The sequence below is a fragment of the Nanorana parkeri genome, unplaced genomic scaffold (genome assembly GCF_000935625.1).
Source record: "Nanorana parkeri isolate BGI_ZX_2015 unplaced genomic scaffold, ASM93562v1 scaffold106, whole genome shotgun sequence".
NCBI classification, from domain to species: Eukaryota; Metazoa; Chordata; class Amphibia; order Anura; family Dicroglossidae; genus Nanorana; species Nanorana parkeri.
In genome coordinates this window covers 1210727-1230903 of record NW_017306374.1, presented here as the reverse complement: position 1 = coordinate 1230903, position 20177 = coordinate 1210727, and the positions used below count along the sequence as shown (strand labels likewise).

The 20177-nt window shown below is 42.3% G+C and overlaps 1 protein-coding gene across 4 annotated transcripts in view; it reads left to right on the top strand.

The window, feature by feature from the left end:
• The first annotated feature begins 17424 nt into the window (after positions 1-17424).
• The window catches only part of TRABD2B (TraB domain containing 2B), a 231039-nt gene continuing 228286 nt past the window's right edge, over positions 17425-20177 (top strand). For all 4 annotated transcript variants that reach the window (XM_018553025.1, XM_018553026.1, XM_018553023.1 and 1 more), the window contains exon 1: positions 17425-17562. In XM_018553025.1, the coding sequence (XP_018408527.1) occupies positions 17452-17562 (111 nt within the window). In that variant the 5' untranslated portion in view covers positions 17425-17451. The remainder of the gene's footprint in view (positions 17563-20177) is intronic.

Below are 20177 nucleotides of genomic sequence, written 5' to 3'. Positions count from 1 at the left end.
TGGAGGTTCTATTCATCTTCTAATCTTAATGGGTGCAAAGAAAATAATTTTCAATAGCTGGTGAAATAAGAGATAGTATTTGTTGTCTCAAGTAGACTCTTATTCTGTCTATTAGTATTGCACATTGTATAGATAATAACACTCATAGGTGTGGTTGGTCATATTTATTGATTATTAGTGACAATTCTTTTTGATCTGTTAGAGCAGAAAGAAGTAAAACAGCAACAATGAAAAAAAAAAATTCACACTTGAAAGTTCATGTTTCTTGCCATGTTTAATTTTTGGGTGTAACATGAAACATGGCCCCCATCCCTGAATCCCCCTACACGGCACACTGTCACCCGGAAAAACCTTCGCCATTTCGACCCTTCTCTTCTCTACTCTGCTACTGACTACCCATATGACAAAATCTCACTCCTGTCCTGCCCCGACCTGGCTACCTTTGTCTTCAACAGCTCGCTCTCATCCTCCTTGGACACCTTGACTCCTTTCACTACACGCTGCATCCACTACAACAATGGCAAACAGAAGAAACCAGAAATCTTAAAAGACATAGACGCGCTCTTGAGCGAGTGTGGCGTAAAACTAGGTCCCTGAAAGACTTCACCCTGTATAAAGCTGCCCTCCTAAAATATAATCCCTCCTTCCCTGCTGCCAATACAAATCCGTTGGGAGGTAAATCAGCTTTCACATTTTTTTATTGTATGTATTAGGTGGATTACTTGGTTTTAAAGTAGTATTAAACTCACAAACCTTTTTTTTTCAAAAATGAATTCAGATCAAACAAATACAGTATACTGTACATTGCTCAGCAAATGATTTCTTGACTTTTTTGCCCAAATGCTTCCGGTCATCATGTTTCCAAACAGCTCCAACTCTCTCAGCTCAGCTTCCACAAACTTCCTGTCCAGTACAAGCTCACAAGGGACAAAGCAGTGTCCAGCAGCCATCCATCTACTAGCTTGGAGAAGGGATGAGGGAGGAGAGGGGAGAAAGAGGAGTGCCTTTTCTTTGCCTCTTGCCCTGCTGTTCCTGTGTGTTTGTGGAGACACACACAGTTAACTAGCACACCCAAGGGTGGCTCCGAATAACCCAAGGGAAAGGAGCAACCCCTAAAAATCTCATGTTTAGTTTACTACTTGAGATTGTAGTCCATCATAGGAGCGAACTTGCCGCGGTAACTACTTTACAACACACACATGGACCATGGGGAACAAAAGTAGCCACCCTCCAGAAGGAAGGACAGTGTCAGCACCAATTCAGAGATGGTTTGAGGATCTGCAGCCAAGTGATACACAAATAAGATACATTTTTATTAATAGTTAATGTAGTTGAATGTATTTTTAAGATTTAACTCCTGAGTTTAGTGTCACTTTAATACTTTATTTATTTACAGGGTTATTGACTAAAGGGTGAAGAGTTTGGAGAAGGCAGGAGAAGGGAACACTATGGGACAGCATAGCTGAACTGGAAAGTGAGCTGAATTGGAGAATATTTCCAAATCAGCTATTTTGGCCTAGACTGTTCACTTCTCCTGCCTTCTCCAAACCCTTCACCCTTTTGTGAATAAGCCTGTTAGATTAAACAGAACTGATATGGGGTCCTTCAGATCCTCTTCTACTCCTCACACTGAAGGCAGAACTGCAACCCCATGCGATGATTTCATGTCTCGTGTGGTGTGGGGACATCATCTTTATTGTAGGTACAGATTTCAGAAATACAAAAAACCCTCCTAATACCATCTAATTCCCGGTGTGTATTGATGAGGCTTTAATGGTCTTCCAGACAACGGATGATTCTTAAACCAGTGAACACCAGCTTACCAGTTCACAGCATTCAGGACCATTTAGGAGATAGGGTAACATGGAACTATAAAGGTTTAGCCAGCAAGAAGAGAACTGGAACCAAGTGTGCTTCCCGAGTGGTTTTATACTCAACATTTCCACTTTGACTGCAGCGTACCTTTCATTTCATATAGATCATCTTGATCTAGTGGACTAGAAAATAAGTCAGTGATTTTTTTAAATGTTCCTGGCAGCTGCTCTCCTCTAGATCTCTGGTTTCAAGAAACTCCCTAGATAAAACTAATTTAGAGAGCCTCCAATCTGAGGTGTTGACCCAGAGCTCAGAGGAACTCAAGTTAAGTGTGAAAAGCGTGAGTCGTGCGTAATGGAATCCGAAGAGCCGGAGGGTTGCTGGGCGGAGACCGATTCAATAAACAGCTTATCTCCTCCTGAGGAGTTTCAGGCACGGGCCTCAAAGCCAAACTCAGAGTGCAGCCTCGGCCAATGATGTTTTTACTGGGAAAAAATGTTCCGGAAACAAAGGCCATAAAAATATGAATTGATGTCTAAAATTTAATGCACGAGACAGGTTTAATATTGGACACATGTTAGAAAGCACAGCAAATGATCTCCAATTTCCCAATAAATAGCCTAGTACTGTTCCTAATCGTCCCCTAAGAACAAGAGAGTGGATTGAGTCTCAATTCCTATAACAGATACAGCATGTCCTTCGGTAATGTGAGTTACAGCTAAGTTCATTTGTAAAAAGCACCACAAAAGAAAGAAAATTGTGGTCCATGTTATCCATGACAAACAGATTGAATTTATTTATTTGTGAAAGCTGGAAAAACATTGTGAAGATGTGATTGGTTGTTAGAGCACTTGTTTTTAAGAAAGGCTTACATTTTGAATTAAAGTGTATTAAAGTTTTATTTTCCTGCAGAATCAGATGTTTTCCTAAGCATGATTTCCTGGCCCTGATATTCTGCTTTAGGGGGGCTCCTTTCCCTTGCAGGGCCTATGGAGCCACGCTTGTGTGTGCTAGTAAGCTGTGTGTGTCTCCACAAACACACGGGAACACCAAGGCAAGACACTCCCCTGCTCCTTCCTTCTCCAAGCTAGTAAATGGACAGCTGCTGGAGACTGTTCTATCCCTTGTGATCTTGCACTTGACAGCATGTTTAGGAAAGCCAAGCTGAGAGAGTTGGAGCTGTTTGAAAACATGATGACTGTAAGTGCTGGGGCAAAAAAAGGAAACAAATCCTTTGCTGGGCGATATATATTTGTTTGATCTGGATTAATTACTGAAAAACATTTTGTGAGTTTAATACTATTTGGAATCCAGAGATCCTGTATATGCTGAGCTTTGCTCTTGCCTCCTGAGCCTCTGTGCTTTTGTATTGGTCTTTTAATGTGACATGCAACCTCAAAGGTCAATCATCAGTAGGCTCAGGAAGTAAGTGGTGGAGACACAAATTGAGTTGTAGGATGCATTCCCAGCTAAATGTGGTCATAGCCAGGCAATTCAGAGGCTTTCTATGTGCTACGCGCAGTACAGAAGCAGAACCGAGTGTTTTCGGCCCTATAGACTTTACAATAGGAGCGCCTGAAAAGATGCAATATTTTAAGCATTTCTCAGGGACTCACATTAAAGTTTTTAGGGCCAAAAGGCTTAATTCTGTCTGAAAATAAACAACTGGGCTTTTGGGAGTGAGAGGTGTCTTGTTAAAGGCACTTGAGCGCTCAGGTGTGAACAGGCACCATAGAAGACAATGTAGGCGCTAAAGTGTTTTCCAGGATCCCTGTTGGCCCTTCCAGGTATAAAATACTTACAATGGCCCAAGCTGGACCAATATAAGCATACATAAATAATTATACTTGGAGTTCGGCTTTAAACCCAGAACAGTAAGTATGAGGATGAGGTTTACGGACCCTCAGGTCTGCCTCCTGCAACAGGCTGTTCCTTTTATGCAATATTTTTCATTTCCACTTTTAGCCTATATAAGACACTCATTTTTTCAGAAAGGCATTGTTGGTCGTAGAACGGGGCACAGGACAACCATCGAACACAGTGGATTAGGTTCACCACCCTATTTGCTGAAGGAGAACTAGAAACAAATCAACAAGAGCTTGAGCCGTCCGGGAATGTTCTGAGATAGTATCAAATACCTGAAGGTAGACCCGAGGTAGAGGTCACTTTGCTTACACCTGTAGCCCCAAGGGTCCCTTAAAACAGTAACAGGTAGCAAAAGGACTTTGGAATGCTTTTAGTGTTGATAGATGGGTGAAGCTGAGTACACATTAGTAGCTGACCCAACGGAAACTGGACATGAGTAAGCTCGTAAGACGAACCAGTTCAGGGGAAGGTGAGCCAGTGTGTGCAGTCAGCAGGACAAGCTAGAGTTGGCAATAGACAGGTAGTTTAACACTGACTCAGAAGGCAGGTACGTAAACACAGGATATAAAAAGTATTTATTTTACACATATACAGCATAAAACCATGTATACATTACATTGAATACAGCCTAAATCGATTAACATTTTAGGCAGAAATTAAAAACAAACAAATTGCATCCTAGCTCCAATTCATCTTGTTAAGCATTTTATTCAGTAGGGAATTCCATGTATACAGTCCCTACGCGTTTCGCATATTGCTTCCTCAGGGGAACATGGATCTATCTAATAAAAAATGTATATGTATTTAGTCTTAAATTAATTCATCCAAGTCATATAGTACAAAAATCCATTTTGAAGTCTACACACCAGAAAGAACTGTGCTCTTGGCGGCTCCGCCGGACAGAGGGGCACCCATCACCATCGTCACCCCCACATCCCAAACACCTCTCACTTACCACCCAATGGGATTCCCGGATGCAAACAGGATTCCCCAGATCGAGTGTTGATAGGGATCGAAATCCCAACGTAACCACTTCGTCCGGGGGGTCAATTTGGGGGCCCTGGGGCAGCAAGAGGGGGCGCTTCAGGAATGAACAGTTTGTGGAGGGTTGCATGTGCTGAAGAATTAGTTACGCTGTTAGGTTTGTATGTGTGAGATCATATATCCTACCGTGCATACACATACATGTCCACATACACATATATGGATATGAATATGCACGGTAGGATATATGATCTCACACATACAAACCTAACAGCGTAACTAATTCTTCAGCACATGCAACCCTCCACAAACTGTTCATTCCTGAAGCGCCCCCTCTTGCTGCCCCAGGGCCCCCAAATTGAATTAATTTAAGATTAAATACATATACATTTCTTATTAGATAGATCCATGTTCCCCTGAGGAAGCAATATGCGAAACGCGTAGTGACTGGATACATGGAATTCCCTACTGAATAAAATGCTTAACAAGATGAATTGGAGCTAGGATGCAATTTGTTTGTTTTTAATTTCTGCCTAAAATGTTAATCGATTTAGGCTGTATTCAATGTAATGTATACATGGTTTTATGCTGTATATGTGTAAAATAAATATTTTTTATATCAATTGAATCAAGTGTTGGTGTTATACCTCTCAACAAAAACCCAATTTTTTCTATATGTTGTTGCAAATGGTATAACCTAAAGGGGGAGAGCTTGCACCCGGAGACCACTGAGGCAACAATTCACTATTGTACTTCTATAACGTAAACACAGGAGCAGACCAGAGTCAGCAACAGGTGGTGTGGTACCAAGCTAGAAGACAAATGTAAGGTTACAATAACAAATCAGAGTCAGCAAAAAGCAGGTGGGGTGGAACTGAGTCGGCGAATGTAAGATGACAGGGCTAGGTTGGTATTAGGTGGCCAGTTGCTTAGGCAAAGTTAGCAATGGCCGAGGGCTGATGTGAGTCAAAGGCAGCTAGTTCAGTAAAGGAGAGGCAGGACGCAGGTTACAGGTCACTCCTGGAGACCTATTAGCACTGGGGCAATGCTGAATCTTAAATAGCCCTTTTGACTCTGACACCAGGCATGTACACATGCCTCAAAGGGAAACCATGAGTGTGCACACCCATGTGTGTAACTGTGTGACTAGTGGAAGTCCTATATGCCAGGCCACGTGCCAACACATGCACAGATGGTCCAATTGATACACCATCTTGACAGATAGCTTGCACAGCTTACAGCGCTGTGACATCTACTGGAAATACTGTACACTTTTAAACTGATGATGATAATAGCAGACAAGAAGGTATCCTACATCAAGAACTCGGTTATACTCTAGTCATTGTATCTGCCTCCGACATCTGAAAAAAGAACACAAGAAGCTATAGTGTTACAGCCCCTTTACACTACTTCCCTCCCAGGACTAGAGGCAAAAGGTTGCACATCATCACCAGGTTTTAATGTGGCTTTTCAACTCATGGTTTTCAGGAAAGATGGTCTTAACACTGTGCAGACAAAAGGAATCTAATTGCCACAAAAAATCTGAATTTAATCTAATCCATACTGAAATATGGGATGAAATGTTGACAACAAAGGAAAAACAACACTTGGAATCATAGGAACACTAAACATCAGACATTTGAAACAAAAACAAAGGAAATTAGACAATTTGGAATGGTTTTGCAAGTGGGCAAAGCGATGCTAATTAGGTCAGGGCGCATATTTGCAAATGTCTTTGTACATGCGGATGTGGTGTGGTGGTTAAAGTGTCGGATTTGTAAATATGTTGTTGAGAATGTAATTCTGAAGCTGTCCAGGCAGCTTTCTGTGTGATCTTGGTCATTTTGATTTATCTAAGATCGATGTAATTTTCCATTGTATTAAGGCTTACAGACACTCCTTGTATGGTTTTAATCTGTGCACAGGATGAGAGAAAAAGCTTTTGTCCCTACAGCATAGACATTGATGGGTGATGTAGGGTCAGATAGAAGGGTATGTAAACCCTAACAAAGAACTTCCTTTATTTGGTCCCTTTTGGACTGTTGAATGTATAATTGAAAGTGCTCTGTTCTATCTGTGCAATGAGTGCACAAAATTCCTGCAGGAAATCTTGTTGGCTTAACTTTGTTCCCAGCCATCTCTGAGTACAGAATCCCTCTCTTCTATGCTCTGGAGAAGAGGACAGGAGGTGGTGTTTTGTAGTCTTGTCCTAGGATGACAGCACTGCTTCTCTATAGATACAGTATGGCAAGTGTGCGTTGTCATGCTGGGACAGGAAGTGTGTCCTGGAAGGCTCACCAAATAAAGCAAACAAAGACTGAAAAAAAGAAAGTAATATACCCACCACATCTATAGATTTGTAAGCAGCAATATGTTACATTTTTGTTCTTAGACACACTTTACCAATTGAACTAAACACCACCATAGATTTTAGGTGGCCAGGCATGCATGTACGTTCTGACCTGTTCAACTGCTTCTCTCCTCTATAAGTCTTGGCCAGTGGTATCTACTGGTGACCGATGCCAGTAAAGAGTCCTGACTGCACACCATTCATAAGGTATCTCAGCAGTGAGTGCTTGAAGCAGAAAAAAAGTATGCAATCCACCAATCTAAAGTAGATGGAAGAGTAAATGACAAGAGGAAGGAATGGGCAAGGAAAGGGTTAATATGTAAGGTGGTTTTGTTGGAATGTGATGTCTTACCTGATTGCCGATCAATGGTCAGATGAATAGAGGTAAAGCTATAGGGGTAGACACTTTGCTGTCATGGGGCATTTCATAAAGTCTGGCTGGAGAGATAAGTTGGCCCACACTCATTTAATGTTAAGGGAACATATGATAGGATAATTGCATGTTTTTAATAGCAGCTTGGTGGGTTAGGTTGTCTTTGGGGGTGACTCTGTCATGGCCTAACTCTGTCATGACCGGTCCCCTTTAAATGTTTTCCCATTGCAAAAACAATGAATATAAACAAATGGAATCATGAAAATGGAAATCTGGCGACATTTGTATATCTTAGATAATCTCAGCTGTTTTATTCACCTGAAAGTCTGTGCATGCTGGTCGATATACTCAGCTCTAGCTGCCTTATTCCAGAGACTGTAAATTTCAAGAGCTGACCCCTATTTCATCACTAATATATTTTCGCTGCTCAGAAAATTGTTTGTTTAACACGCAGACGCTAAAGCGAAATAATCCCTTTATTTTTCTGAGGGATCTTCGGCGTTCACTTTCGAGTTGCAATAACCGCAGGAATGAAGACAGACCTGACAATTTTTTGTATTCACCCTGGCAGAGACTGATCTAATTTGTCACTGCCAAAATCAAAACCCTCCAGGCAGTATTCTAAATACAAGATCAAAATGGATGATTATGTTGTTAAAGTCCCTTTTCTTTTCCTTTTCCCTGAATCCTTGCTGTACATTTTTGATCTGAGATTTCCCTTATGTACAGAAATAATGAGACCTATTAATCAAAGGATCAGAGCGCCTTCATTGACTGCAGAGATGAAAAAAACCTCAGACGTGTCAAATAAAGAATCATTTCTGATCCACCTAAACCCTAACTAAATAACAGTTAGGTTGCCAAAGCACTGGATATAAAATCAGCAAAGACCTTGTAAGCGTGCTATAGTCAAAAAATATCACTTTACAACAGTATAAATAGAAACAAAGTTACTTTATTTACATATAACCTACTTTTATATCCTCTTTTGTAAATAAGGACTATGGACCCACTGTAGCCTCTTTACAGCTACTTTCCATCTACATGAATGCATTGGCTTTCTCAAGGCGGGCTTCCTAATGATGGCAATAGTGGACCATATCTGTGCAATATGTGTCTGCACCGCAGCTTGTTATCTCCACAGGGAGAGCATTTAATATGATGGCAATGCAAGATTACAATTGGGAGATGGGTACTGAACATTGATAAATCCTGGAAGTCCAGTGCACTCCATGTAGCATTCAGACCCAATCATCAAAGGGTACTATGGTAAAATGGCGGATGGAGCTGCTGTAGCATAAAGTCTGAAGCGAAGATATCACCAGCACACCATGTTCAGATGAAAAGACAGGATACTTCATTTATACATTTCAAGGCTAGTAAGGACCTCTTTCTCCGGCAGCAGTGAGACTGAAGAAGAGGTCCTTAGCGCAGAGGCGTCCGCAGACTGGGTGTCACCCGCTGAAACGTCATTACGTATGGCGTGGTGTCATCATGCACGTGCATGACATCATGACACATGCGCGTCATGACATCATGCACACTTAACTGCTGGCGGCCATCTCGGTAATGGACACCAGCAGAAGAAGGAGGGATAAGGTATGCCGCCGGGTCCCCTCCTCTCTCGTGCAGCTGTCGGGCTCTCAGACAGACAGAGGGCCTGACTTTTCAGAGGGGTTGACACCAAAAACAGTCATTGCCGGATACCGATCTGATCATCCGACACTCCCGGCACAGAGATGGGGGGCCCGCCGGATACCGATCCCGACACTCGCAGCGCAGAGATGATAGGGCTCACCGGCCGCTTGAAACTGAGGAGGGAGCCTGGGAACGAAGAAGCCTTCAGGCACATCATGGGGTGGCGATGGGGCCTCGGCCGTGAGGACCGAGCAAGCAGTCGCCTGAGCAGACAGGAGCGCTGTTTCCCACAGACACTGGAGTGTTTTTCTGCAGCCTCTCCCCACCAGGAAACAGTCGAAGACCAGCCAGAATAGATGAAGGTAAATAATTCATTAAAATGATTATTATTTGTAGCCTAACTGAAGTTGTATAAAGTACTGCTGGTATTTGTAGTGCTCCATAGCAGGTGCCATTCTGCATTGCAGCAATGCAGGATGGGACCTTCAATAGAGGACTACAAATATCAGCAGTACTTTATACAGCAATGCTATGGTGTGGATTGGGGGGTTTGTGGGGAGGAGGGGTTTTTTTTGTGTCCGGGTGTCAGGTGGCCTGAAGCCCGGACACAAGACTCAAACATCAGACTGTCCGGGTGAATCCTGGACAGGTGGCAATCCTAGTTATATGGCCTCATGTGCCCGTGTGCATGAAGCCTACAACTGATCTTTTGATTGTAGTAAAAACAGACCTACCCACTTTACATTACAGCAAGTGCAACAGTATTGCCTATCTCAAATTCTACAGAACGGAAGCAGGTCAGCATTAAAGAATGGTAAAACTTTTACTCATGTATGGAGTGCTGATAAGAGCATCTAGTGCAGACCTCGCTATCTGAAGAAAGTCAGGAGATAGAGGTGGGTCCCCACCTAACACAGGCCCATTGATAAGCCTCACACTGCTGAACTACTTTCTGAATGTATCCCAAGAGCTGGCCACCAGACTCCAAACATCCAAACCAATTAGAGGCACAATGATTCTTTCTGCCCCCATTTCACAAGCTGTTTTCATGTTTAGCACCAGGAAGACGTGATACAGTTGTTGTGTTGTTCAATGCTGGTTGAATATTGTATTCATTGCCTGAAAGGTGATGGAAAGCAGTTTACTTGAAGGAACACATCTATGGATTTCACGACATGGTACGTCATGCCCAGATTTTTCCTACGAGGGGAAAAGAAGCAGGAACGTCTTCTGCAATCTTTGAATCAAACTTTGGCTGGACCTGCAGACTGGAGGCTTCAAAGTGTATTTAAAATGTAATATATGAATATATTGCATTTTCTTTTTCTAGTGTTTTTTCTTTTTTTTTGCTTGGTGATCCTGCTAGTAACACACTTCCTGGGCTAGGGTGACAACATTTACTCACAGCACTATATCTATGGAGGATCAGTGTTGTCACCCTAGGACAGGAAGTGTGTTAAGACTACAGAACACCCTCCCCTTTTATAACATATGAGCAGGTGTTATGTGGTCCACATAGGTAACTTGGGCAGGGCTAAAATGGCTCCTTGGGATATCGGTGCAGCAGAGGCACTGTGTTGTCAGCACACTACAGGAAGTTACAGACTCACTGGTATATTTCACATATCAAATAGGGAGCAAATCAGAGATATTTATTGTTAGGTTTACATACAGATGAAGACCCCCATCACACCAGGGCAGTTCGGATTTGTGCGCACTGAACCGATGACACGCACAATCCCATACATTACTATAGTGACCGTTTATGCGACAGAACGGCCGCCCAAAATGCACCCTGAGCTACTTTATTTACGCTGATCAGTGCGTTTTCCGTATAGATTTCAATAGAAACGCACTAATCAGCGCTGAAACGCAATTAAAAATGCCCAAAAACGCCCTTTTAAAAAAAGCATGGATAACGCTTCCGCCCTGGCGCGAATGGGGCCTCAAGCGGATCTCTGGGATAAGAAAATATTGTCAAAATAGAAGAAGCACAAATATTTTTACTTGAATCTTGGTGAGCTTTGTGTATCTCTTCCAGATCTGTGTAGTAATCCAATGTGAACCTTTGCCTCTGTGCAGCAGCTTCCTGTAATAAAGACCGGCAATTGCTGCTGCCTCTCTATGTGCAGGGTGACTGGTCTTGTATCTGCCCCCTCCTGGGCGGAGCTTGCTGGGTCCCTCCTGAAGCTCTGCTCTCTGCAAAGGCTATGTACAGTCCAGTGATGATGCCACTAATCCTTTTACAAGGCAATGTAAACTTGCCCATGCATTAGCAGCAAACAAGGTCAATTTCTATCTTCTGTGACTATTAAGCAATATATTTAAATGAAGGTTTTTGTGCCCGGAGTTTAGCTTTAAGCGTATTACCCCTCAGTGGCTTGCCTTGGTTTTCTTCAGTGCATTGTGTGCTGTTTGCTATGGATTAAGCCGCTCAGGGCAATATAAAAAGACATTTAAAGTACCACTATTGCCTGAATATTGTATTTTGACTAAATTAATTTTGTTATAATTTATAATGATAGTATTTAGTATATTATGGTACAGGTCAGGAATGTATTCAGTGGTCACTTTTATTCCCTTGGGTTAAAGTTTTTTTTTAAATAGGGGGGGGTCACTGCTCATGCACCCCTAGAAGAGTAATACTAAGCAGTCATTATAAAACAGCTTATACCACAATAAATAAAACAAATGAACACTTAGAATGATGGAGAACCAAGCATGGAGCCCAGGACTTGACACCCAAGAACACTGCACCAGAATGGACTGGGACGCACCTAAACCCCAAGCAAAACCAATTGAGACCAATAAAAAATACCCCAGAAAGCATCACAAATTTGTAAAAACGCATCCAGATCTGGTCTGGAGATGGTGTGAACAAGCCGTCAGCCCACGACAGTCTGCCTTATTTTGTCTTGTCTAAGACTGGCTTTGGATGCAGAAATCCATGACCAAATGAGACCCAAGTGAAATGTCAGTATGTTTATAACGTTAGCTAGTAAATCTGTACACCTCTCACGGTCCAACTATATTTATCTGTATCTATTCCTGTCTTTGTATTTATAAATGTCTGTCCATGTTCACACAAATATCTCCAAAGACATCTCTCATGTATAAATACCGTCTGCGTTTTCTATAGCAACCACGGAAATGATCACTTTCCCATATTGACTGCCTAGTTTATTCTATTTTGCCTAATGAATGTTTAAAGGTTCATTTTATAATAATATTTGCATAACGTATTTGTCCAGTAAAACTGCATGTACATTCGTTCTGTTCGAGTTAATCAGCATTCATAAGAATGGGGTAAAATGGAATGCTCCTAGTGTATTTTCTCTTCTGGTCGAATGTTCTTCAACAGGGTAATTCGTAAAGAACAGAGTGAATGGTGAAAATACCACATTATGGCCACTAGATGGTGCTGAGGAGCATGGGAAAGAAATACAAGTTAGTAAAGAGATACAGGGGGCTATTCAGTCACCTGCCGAAGGCAACCGAGTGAATAACCAACACGAAGTGAAGGGAGACGAACTCTGTTTTGGTTATTCACTTCAGCCCTGTATGGCCGAAAATAGCCGTACGTACATTTGTTTTGTTCGCGTTAATCAGCAGTTATAAGAATGGGGTAAAATGGAATGTTCCTAGTGTATTTTTTCTTCTGGTCGAATGTTCTTCAATAGGGTAATTTGTAAAGTACAGAGTGAATGGTGAAAATACCACATTATGGTCAATAGATGGTGCTGAGGAGCATAGGAAAGAAATACAAGTTAGTAAAGAGATACAGGGGGCTATTCAGTCACCTGCCGAAGGCAACCGAGTGAATAACCAACACGAAGTGAAGGGAGACGAACTCTGTTTTGGTTATTCACTTCAGCCCTGTATGGCCGAAAATAGCCGTACGACGGCTGCCTTCGGCTCCCTTCACTTTACTTCGGTTCAGCCAAACAGTTTGGCTGAACCGAAGTGAAGAACACGCTTGCCTCAGCTGATACAACATCTGGATTGGCTGAGGCGAGCGTCCGGCAGTTCATCCACAGCTGTACGCCCCTGATGTCACCGCTAGCTTCGCCCATTTGTTGTCATTCAGCCGGGACCTTTCCATAGCAATTTGACAGGTCCCGCCTAAATGACAACAGAGAGGCGAAGCTAGCGGATATGTCAGCGGCAGCCCTACCTATCTGTTGACATTCGGTCGGCACCTGTCAAATTTGTCATTTTGACAGGTGCAGGAGTTTGGGTCAGGTCCGCTGGCTTTTTGAGGGGAGCCCACGCTGTGTTTTTTTTGTTTATATTTTACAGGGAGAATGGTCTGCTTCGGCAGACCGTCCTTCCCGATTCGGCTGTGTGTTTGGCTTAGCCGAGTGAATCATAGGCGTTCGGCTCGGCTGAGCTCTCGGCTGCCTTCGGCTGCTGTACAGGCTATTGTAAATAAATAAATACATGTAACCATTGCTATGTTTGTAGTATCAGCAGTTACATTTATATTATTATTATTATTGTACAGGATTTATATAGCGCCAACAGTTTGCGCAGCGCTTTACAATATAAGAAAGACATTACTGTAACACTAAAAATCAAGACGAGATGGTAAGAAGGGCCTTGCCCATGAGAACTTGCAATCTAAAATATGCTTATTCCCTCCAGAGTCTCTAGAATTGTAACACTGTATCTTGTTGCTAAAATGTATTTATTTACAATGATCCTCGGCTCCATCTAGTGACCTTGATGCCGTGCATGTATTCTCCAGCATGATGGCATGGTATGTCTCAGGGTCTTTGCTAATGGGGACAACAGTGGAACATGCCTGCATAATCTGTGTAGAAATGGCCGCTTGTTTTTACAAGTGAAGAATCTGTGACTGGGTGACACCTCAGGAGCACAACTGAGAGACGGGAAAAGAGTGTTGTCACTCTATAACAGGGACAAGGAACCTCATGGTAGCATCACCTTATATTATTTGAATGAAAGCTGCAGATTTTAAAATATTGACAATGACTTTCTAAAATGGCATAAGCATATTAATGACGTCATGGCGCATGAGTGGTCACCTTATTGATACCTGCTGGTGGCCATCTTGGTGATGGACGCCAGCAGAGAGAGGAGGGGACGTTCACACGACGGGATAAGGTATGCCGCCGGATCCCCTCCTCTCTCATGAATCTGTTGGGCTCTCGGTCTACGACCGAGTGCCCGACTTTTCAAACGGGGTGACACCAAAATGACTGTCAGTCATTTTGGTGTCACCCCTTCAATGGTGTCACCCAGGTGTGGGCCGCACGCCACTGGTGTATCTAAAGCCACAACTATTCAATTGGGGATAGAGTTTGTCCCATTAGGGCGATTTCCCTTCACTTCCTGCCAAGGCACAACCAGAGGTGAGAGAAATTCTCTCCAAAGTGAAGAGTAATCTCCTCCCAGTCGTTTCTGGAAAGGTGTCCCCCTTGGATGATTTCTTCTGACCTCCTGTTCTGGTGACAACTGTAACATTTTTGATTTCCCATCACTGTCTGTTACACCAGAGCAAAAAGAGAGAGCGAAAACAAAGTGACAGACATTCTAACTCCTCGTCACTCGGTCCAAAACTAAAGAAAAAAGATTTTGGCTTACAATATACTTTCAATGCAATGACTGTATTTCTTGGTTTGGAATGAGAAGTGAATTGATTTGTACAGTATGTTTGCTGCTCTGTTTTATGCACATGACAGTTATATCTGATTTATAATTGTAGGGAAAGAAGTCTTTGTTAGTTCTGTACGATCTGCATGATTAGGAGTGCAACAAAAGAGCATCATTTGCAGTATAAGGCGTCCCTCTTTCTATACCTCCCAACTTTCCGAGATAAGAGAGCACAAAGTATATAGACAAAAGACAAACCCCCTGTCACCCCCACCCCTCCTTTCAAAAAACACAAAGGCTTTCAATGTGCCCTGATCTTGATCAATGTAAAATAGTATGAATGGGCCATTAAATAATACTTGGTGATCCTGTCATGATGGTCCTTGTTCAGGAACTTTCTGTTATCAAGTGACAACACTCTGTCCTTTTCTCTCATCTGTGCTCCAGCGTTGTCACCCCGTCAAATGGGCTTCCCTTGTAGAAACAAGCTGCCAACGATTGTTTTCTATGTGCCCTTGCAGTGTGCACAGAAAAATGCCAGTCACCGCACATGGTGTGAATGTGTCCTGAGTGCAGTGTGACAGTCCTGGTAGTTAAATTGTTCATTTTTATAGCAGTATATATACAGCAGAATAGGAAATAAAATGGGAATAACTGAGGAGGAAAGAGGGATTTGGTGCCAAAAGAGGGACAGTCCCTTCAAATGAGAGACTAGTCAAATGGAGGACTCGTCTTCCTATGTTAAGAACTGAAAATAAATGTTCTGTCCCATTTAAAGGACTGGTAAAGAATGCTCTATGTTACGGATTAGTGAGGAATGCTCTTCCTATATAACCGGTGAGGAGTGAGCTTCCTATGTAAAGGACTGATGAGGAATGTGCTTGCTATGGACTGGAGAGGAATGCTCTTCCTATGTAAAGGACTGCTGAGGATTGCTCTTCCTATGTAAAGGACTGATGAGGATTGCTCTGCCTATGTAAAGGACTGGTGAGGAGTGCTCTTCCTATGGACTGGAGAGGAATGCTCTTCCCAGGTAAAGAGCCGATGAGGAACGCTACTCTTATGTACGGGACTAACGAGGAATGTTCTTCCTACAGACTGATCAGGAATGCTCTTCCTATGTAAAGGACTGATGAAGAATGCTCTCTCCATGTTAAGAACTGATGAGGAGTGATCTTCCTATGTAAAGGACTGATGAGGAATGCTCTTCCTATGTAAAGGACTGATGAGGAATGCTCTTATTATGTAAAGGTCTGATGAGGAATTCTCTTCCTATGTAAAGGACTGATGAGGAATGCTCTTCCTATGTAAAGGACTGATTGAGGAATGCTCTTCCTATGTAAAGGACTGATTGGGGAATGATCTTCCTATGTAAAGGACTGATAAGTAATGCTCTGCCTATGTAAAGGACTGATAAGGAATGCTCTGCCTATGTAAGGGACTGATAGGGAGTGCTCTTCCTATGTAAAGGACTGATGAGGAATGCTCTGCCTATGTAAAAGACTGATGAGGAATGCTCCGGCTATGGACTGGTGACGAATGAACTATGTAAAGGACTGGTGGGGAATGCTCTTCCTATGTAAAGGACTGATGAGGAATGCTCTTCCTATGTAAAGGACTGATGAGGAATGCTCTTCCTATGTAAAGGACTGATTGGGGAATGATCTTCCTATGTAAAGGACTGATAAGTAATGCTCTGCCTATGTAAAGGACTGATGAGGAATGCTCTTCCTATGTAAAGGACTGATGAGGAATGCTCTGCCTATGTAAAAGACTGATGAGGAATGCTCCGGCTATGGACTGGTGACGAATGAACTATGTAAAGGACTGGTGGGGAATGCTCTGCCTATGTAATGGACTGGTGAGGAATGATCTGTGTAAAGGACTGGTGAGCAATGCTCTGCCTATGTAAAGGACTGATGAGGAATGCTCTGGCTACAGACTGCTGACATATGATCTTTAAAGGACTGGTGAGGAGTGCTCTTCCTATATAAAGGACTGATGAGGAACGACCTCTCCATGGACTGGTGACGAATGAACTATGTAAAGGACTGGTGGGGAATGCTCTTCCTATGTAATAGACTGGTGAGGAGTGCTCTGGCTATGGACTGGTGAGGAATGATCTCTCTATGGACTGGTGAGGAATGCTCTTCCTATGTAAAGGACTGGTGAGGAATGTTCTGCCTATGTAGGACTGATGAGGAGTGTTCTGCCTATGTAAAGGACTGGTGAGCAATGCTCTGCCTATGTAAAGGACTGGTGAGGAATGATCTGTGTAAAGGACTGCTGAGGATTGCTCTGCCTATGTTAAGGACTGGTGAGGAATACTCTGCCTATGTAAAGGACTGATGAGGAATGCTGATACAGATCCCCAGTCCCCATCATCTCCTCGGGTTAATGATTAGGTGTCTGTGCACCCTCCCGTCCATGTAGCAGTCAGCCCGGAGCGCTGAGTCTGGGTGGATCCGGTGCTCTGCCCCCTCTAGTGGGCGGTGTGGACTGAGTTCAGGATGGGACTCCGCAAAGTCAGTGAACTTCCCTGTTCCCAGCTGTTCCCCAGTCTGATCATACTGACATGCAGAGCTGCACCCTCCTTCATTCACCTCCTCACATAGCAGCACCCCACAAGCCTGGCCAATCCAGCTGTGTGTCCGTGAATGGCAAGGAGCATGGAGGAGCCCTGCGCTGCGCTGCCACACTCCCCCAGCCTCTGAGAGGGGCCAGCCTTGCAGGCTGTGTGAGAAAAGTTGGCTGCACTTGTTAGATGTGGACAGAAGGGCTCTGAGCTTGTCACTTTACTGGGGGAACCATGTGGACCAGGACTGGACTCCTGTGCTTTGTACTGGGCACCCTGATGCTGCAAGAGATGCAGTGCAGGAGGCTGCCCATGTACACTGGTCAATGTGGACTGCCCAAGTCGGTGAGTTAGATCCTGATTCTTCATCTTTCTGCCTTATCCCACTCTGTGAACTTAAATGGCATCTTTAAGATTGATATGCATTGTATGTCTGTGCTTCTTAGACGATGCTTTAAAGGACATAGTTACCAATTTCTTAACTTTTTCCAGGGACAGTTTGCAGACAAATCTGTCCCTTTCATAGTTGTTCATCCTCAATCTTTTCAGCTGGATTATAGCATAGCATTGCTATGCATTTTGTGTGTATATATATATATATCTATATATCTATCTATATCTATATATATCTATATATAGATATAGATTCCATTGTTATATATTGCAAAGTTATCTTTTTTTTTTATGCAGGGACACTTTGCTGCTGAATCTCTCCTTTTCTTTGACCATTGTCCATCTGTGACCTATTCATTAAATTGGGTTATAACATAACATCACTATGCATTGTATATGTGTATGACCCTTAGCCATTGTTATACCAATGTTCTCATCCAGGGACACTTGACTGCTGAGACTCTGTCCCTTTCATTATCATCTAATGCTACCTGTTCATGAAATTGCTTTATAAGTCAACCCAGTTGCAACTTGTTTTATGACACAGAAATATACAGATCTTTGAATGGATGTTTAATATTGTACATGAAAGAGAAATATAAATTATATGAATATATAAACGTTAACAGCCGTAGAAGCTGAAATAGGTGGCAAGAACCACGTCTGGTGTGCAGAAGGTGCTCTCTGTGAATTCTGATATTTTTTGGAACATATAACATTTAAAATATATAATTTATATATAAACATGATTTCCAACTGCATATTTCATTCATTCCAACTCACTAACCTTAAGTTTACTCAAGTAATACATATTTTTAATAGTTGAGAACCACACTACATTAATTTTTAAAGTGACTAGCTAGGCTTTTAAACAAGTTCTTCCTTATCACTGAAGAGTAGCAGTGTCTATGCTCATGTGATAATGATCCTACTTTTAGGAACCCATCGGTGTGGAGTGCAGTGGGGGGCAGGGTGTACGGAAAGCTTTGATTCAAATCCTATTTATCAGGCCATGCACTGAGAGGATTCCGACCATTATTTGCGCACCCCATGGTGTCTCTGAACTGAGAGTGACCGCTGAATGGATGCTGCTTGTGCAAAGGTGATCTCCCGGGGAAAGCACTGTGTCCTTTTACTGGCGTAAAAATGCAGAAAAATGATTACATCTTAGCCATTAACATGTCGCATTTTAGACATAGATTTTAGTCATAGATGGGATGTAGAATTGGCCAAGGCGAAGTGATTGCAAAAAGTCCTTTTTTAAACATAGAAAAATAAACATTTTTGAATGTCAAATAACCACAGATGTGCAACATTTGTCTAAAAATTGTTCCTGTGCACTAGATATGGTGGGGTTGATCTACTAACTAAATCAACTCAACTTAACTCACTAAGTCAACCTTTTAAACATAGAGGGATCCTTTTTAACATGGAGGGACCCTTTTGGGGATTGAGGAACCCCTGAGAATGATTACTATATCTATAACTCACAGTATACTGGCACAGTGATCAGTTGGAATACTGTTTCATAATTTGGTGGTCAGTGTGAATCCTAAATCTGTTGGTCAGTGAAAAGAATACTCCTTACTTTGGTGGTCAGTGGGAAGAACGCTCATTACTTTGGTGGTCAGTGGAAACAAAGTCCTCCTTACAGAAATTTAAAAACATCATTAGTGTCAGTGGGAACTTATCTGAGAGGCAGAAATTGCTCATTGCTCAAGGAACTCCTATCAACCTCCTAGAGGAGCCCTGGTATTCCAGCGGACCATGGTTGGGAAAGGCTGGAATACACATGTTCATTTTTAAAATGAGTTCTCACTTAGCAAAGTCTCTTAGTGCATGCGGAGAAACAATGTGAAAATTCACTTTGCAAAGGATATTCAACCATGTGCAATAAAGATGAAAATAAGCAGGATTTTTGCATGATTGGATGATTGAAGTCAACACAAGTTCACCTCATTCACTCGGCTATGTGAACGTTGCCTTAGAAAATTCACTTTGCAAAGTCATTGAGCTTCCACCAACATCCTTTATATACTAAGCGAATTGCCTCGCTGCTAATAGAAGTCTTTTCATATGAAAGCTTTTAGCAGTAAAAAAAAAGATGTTAAAAAGTTGGTAGTAAATCTGTCCAGAAAAGTGTTAAAAATAGTTTTAGTTGGCGGCTTTTCATACTCATTTCTGTATTGTACTTGCTATTTTTTTTTTTTTCCGGAAAACCTCAACTATTAGATTTTACACCCAACTGGAGAATATGTGTACCTGTCTAGAGCCATATTTTACTGCAAGATGTTTCTTAAAGGGTTAGTCCACCAAAAACAGATATTTAAGTTATGAGTGTGTGCTAGCAGGAGAAATCACACACTGCTTCTGAGCTCCAATAAATTCCCTGCCAGAGATCCCATCTGTGCCAGCCGTGGGGTTCAGTTTTGTTGCTGCAGCAGGAGGAGCCTTACTCCTTCTGCTGCAAACTGCTGCCAAGCATTTGTGCAAAGATCTTGAGACATAAAAAGGTGGTAGGTGATTTAACTTGTCAAATGTAATAAATAAATAAATAAATATATATA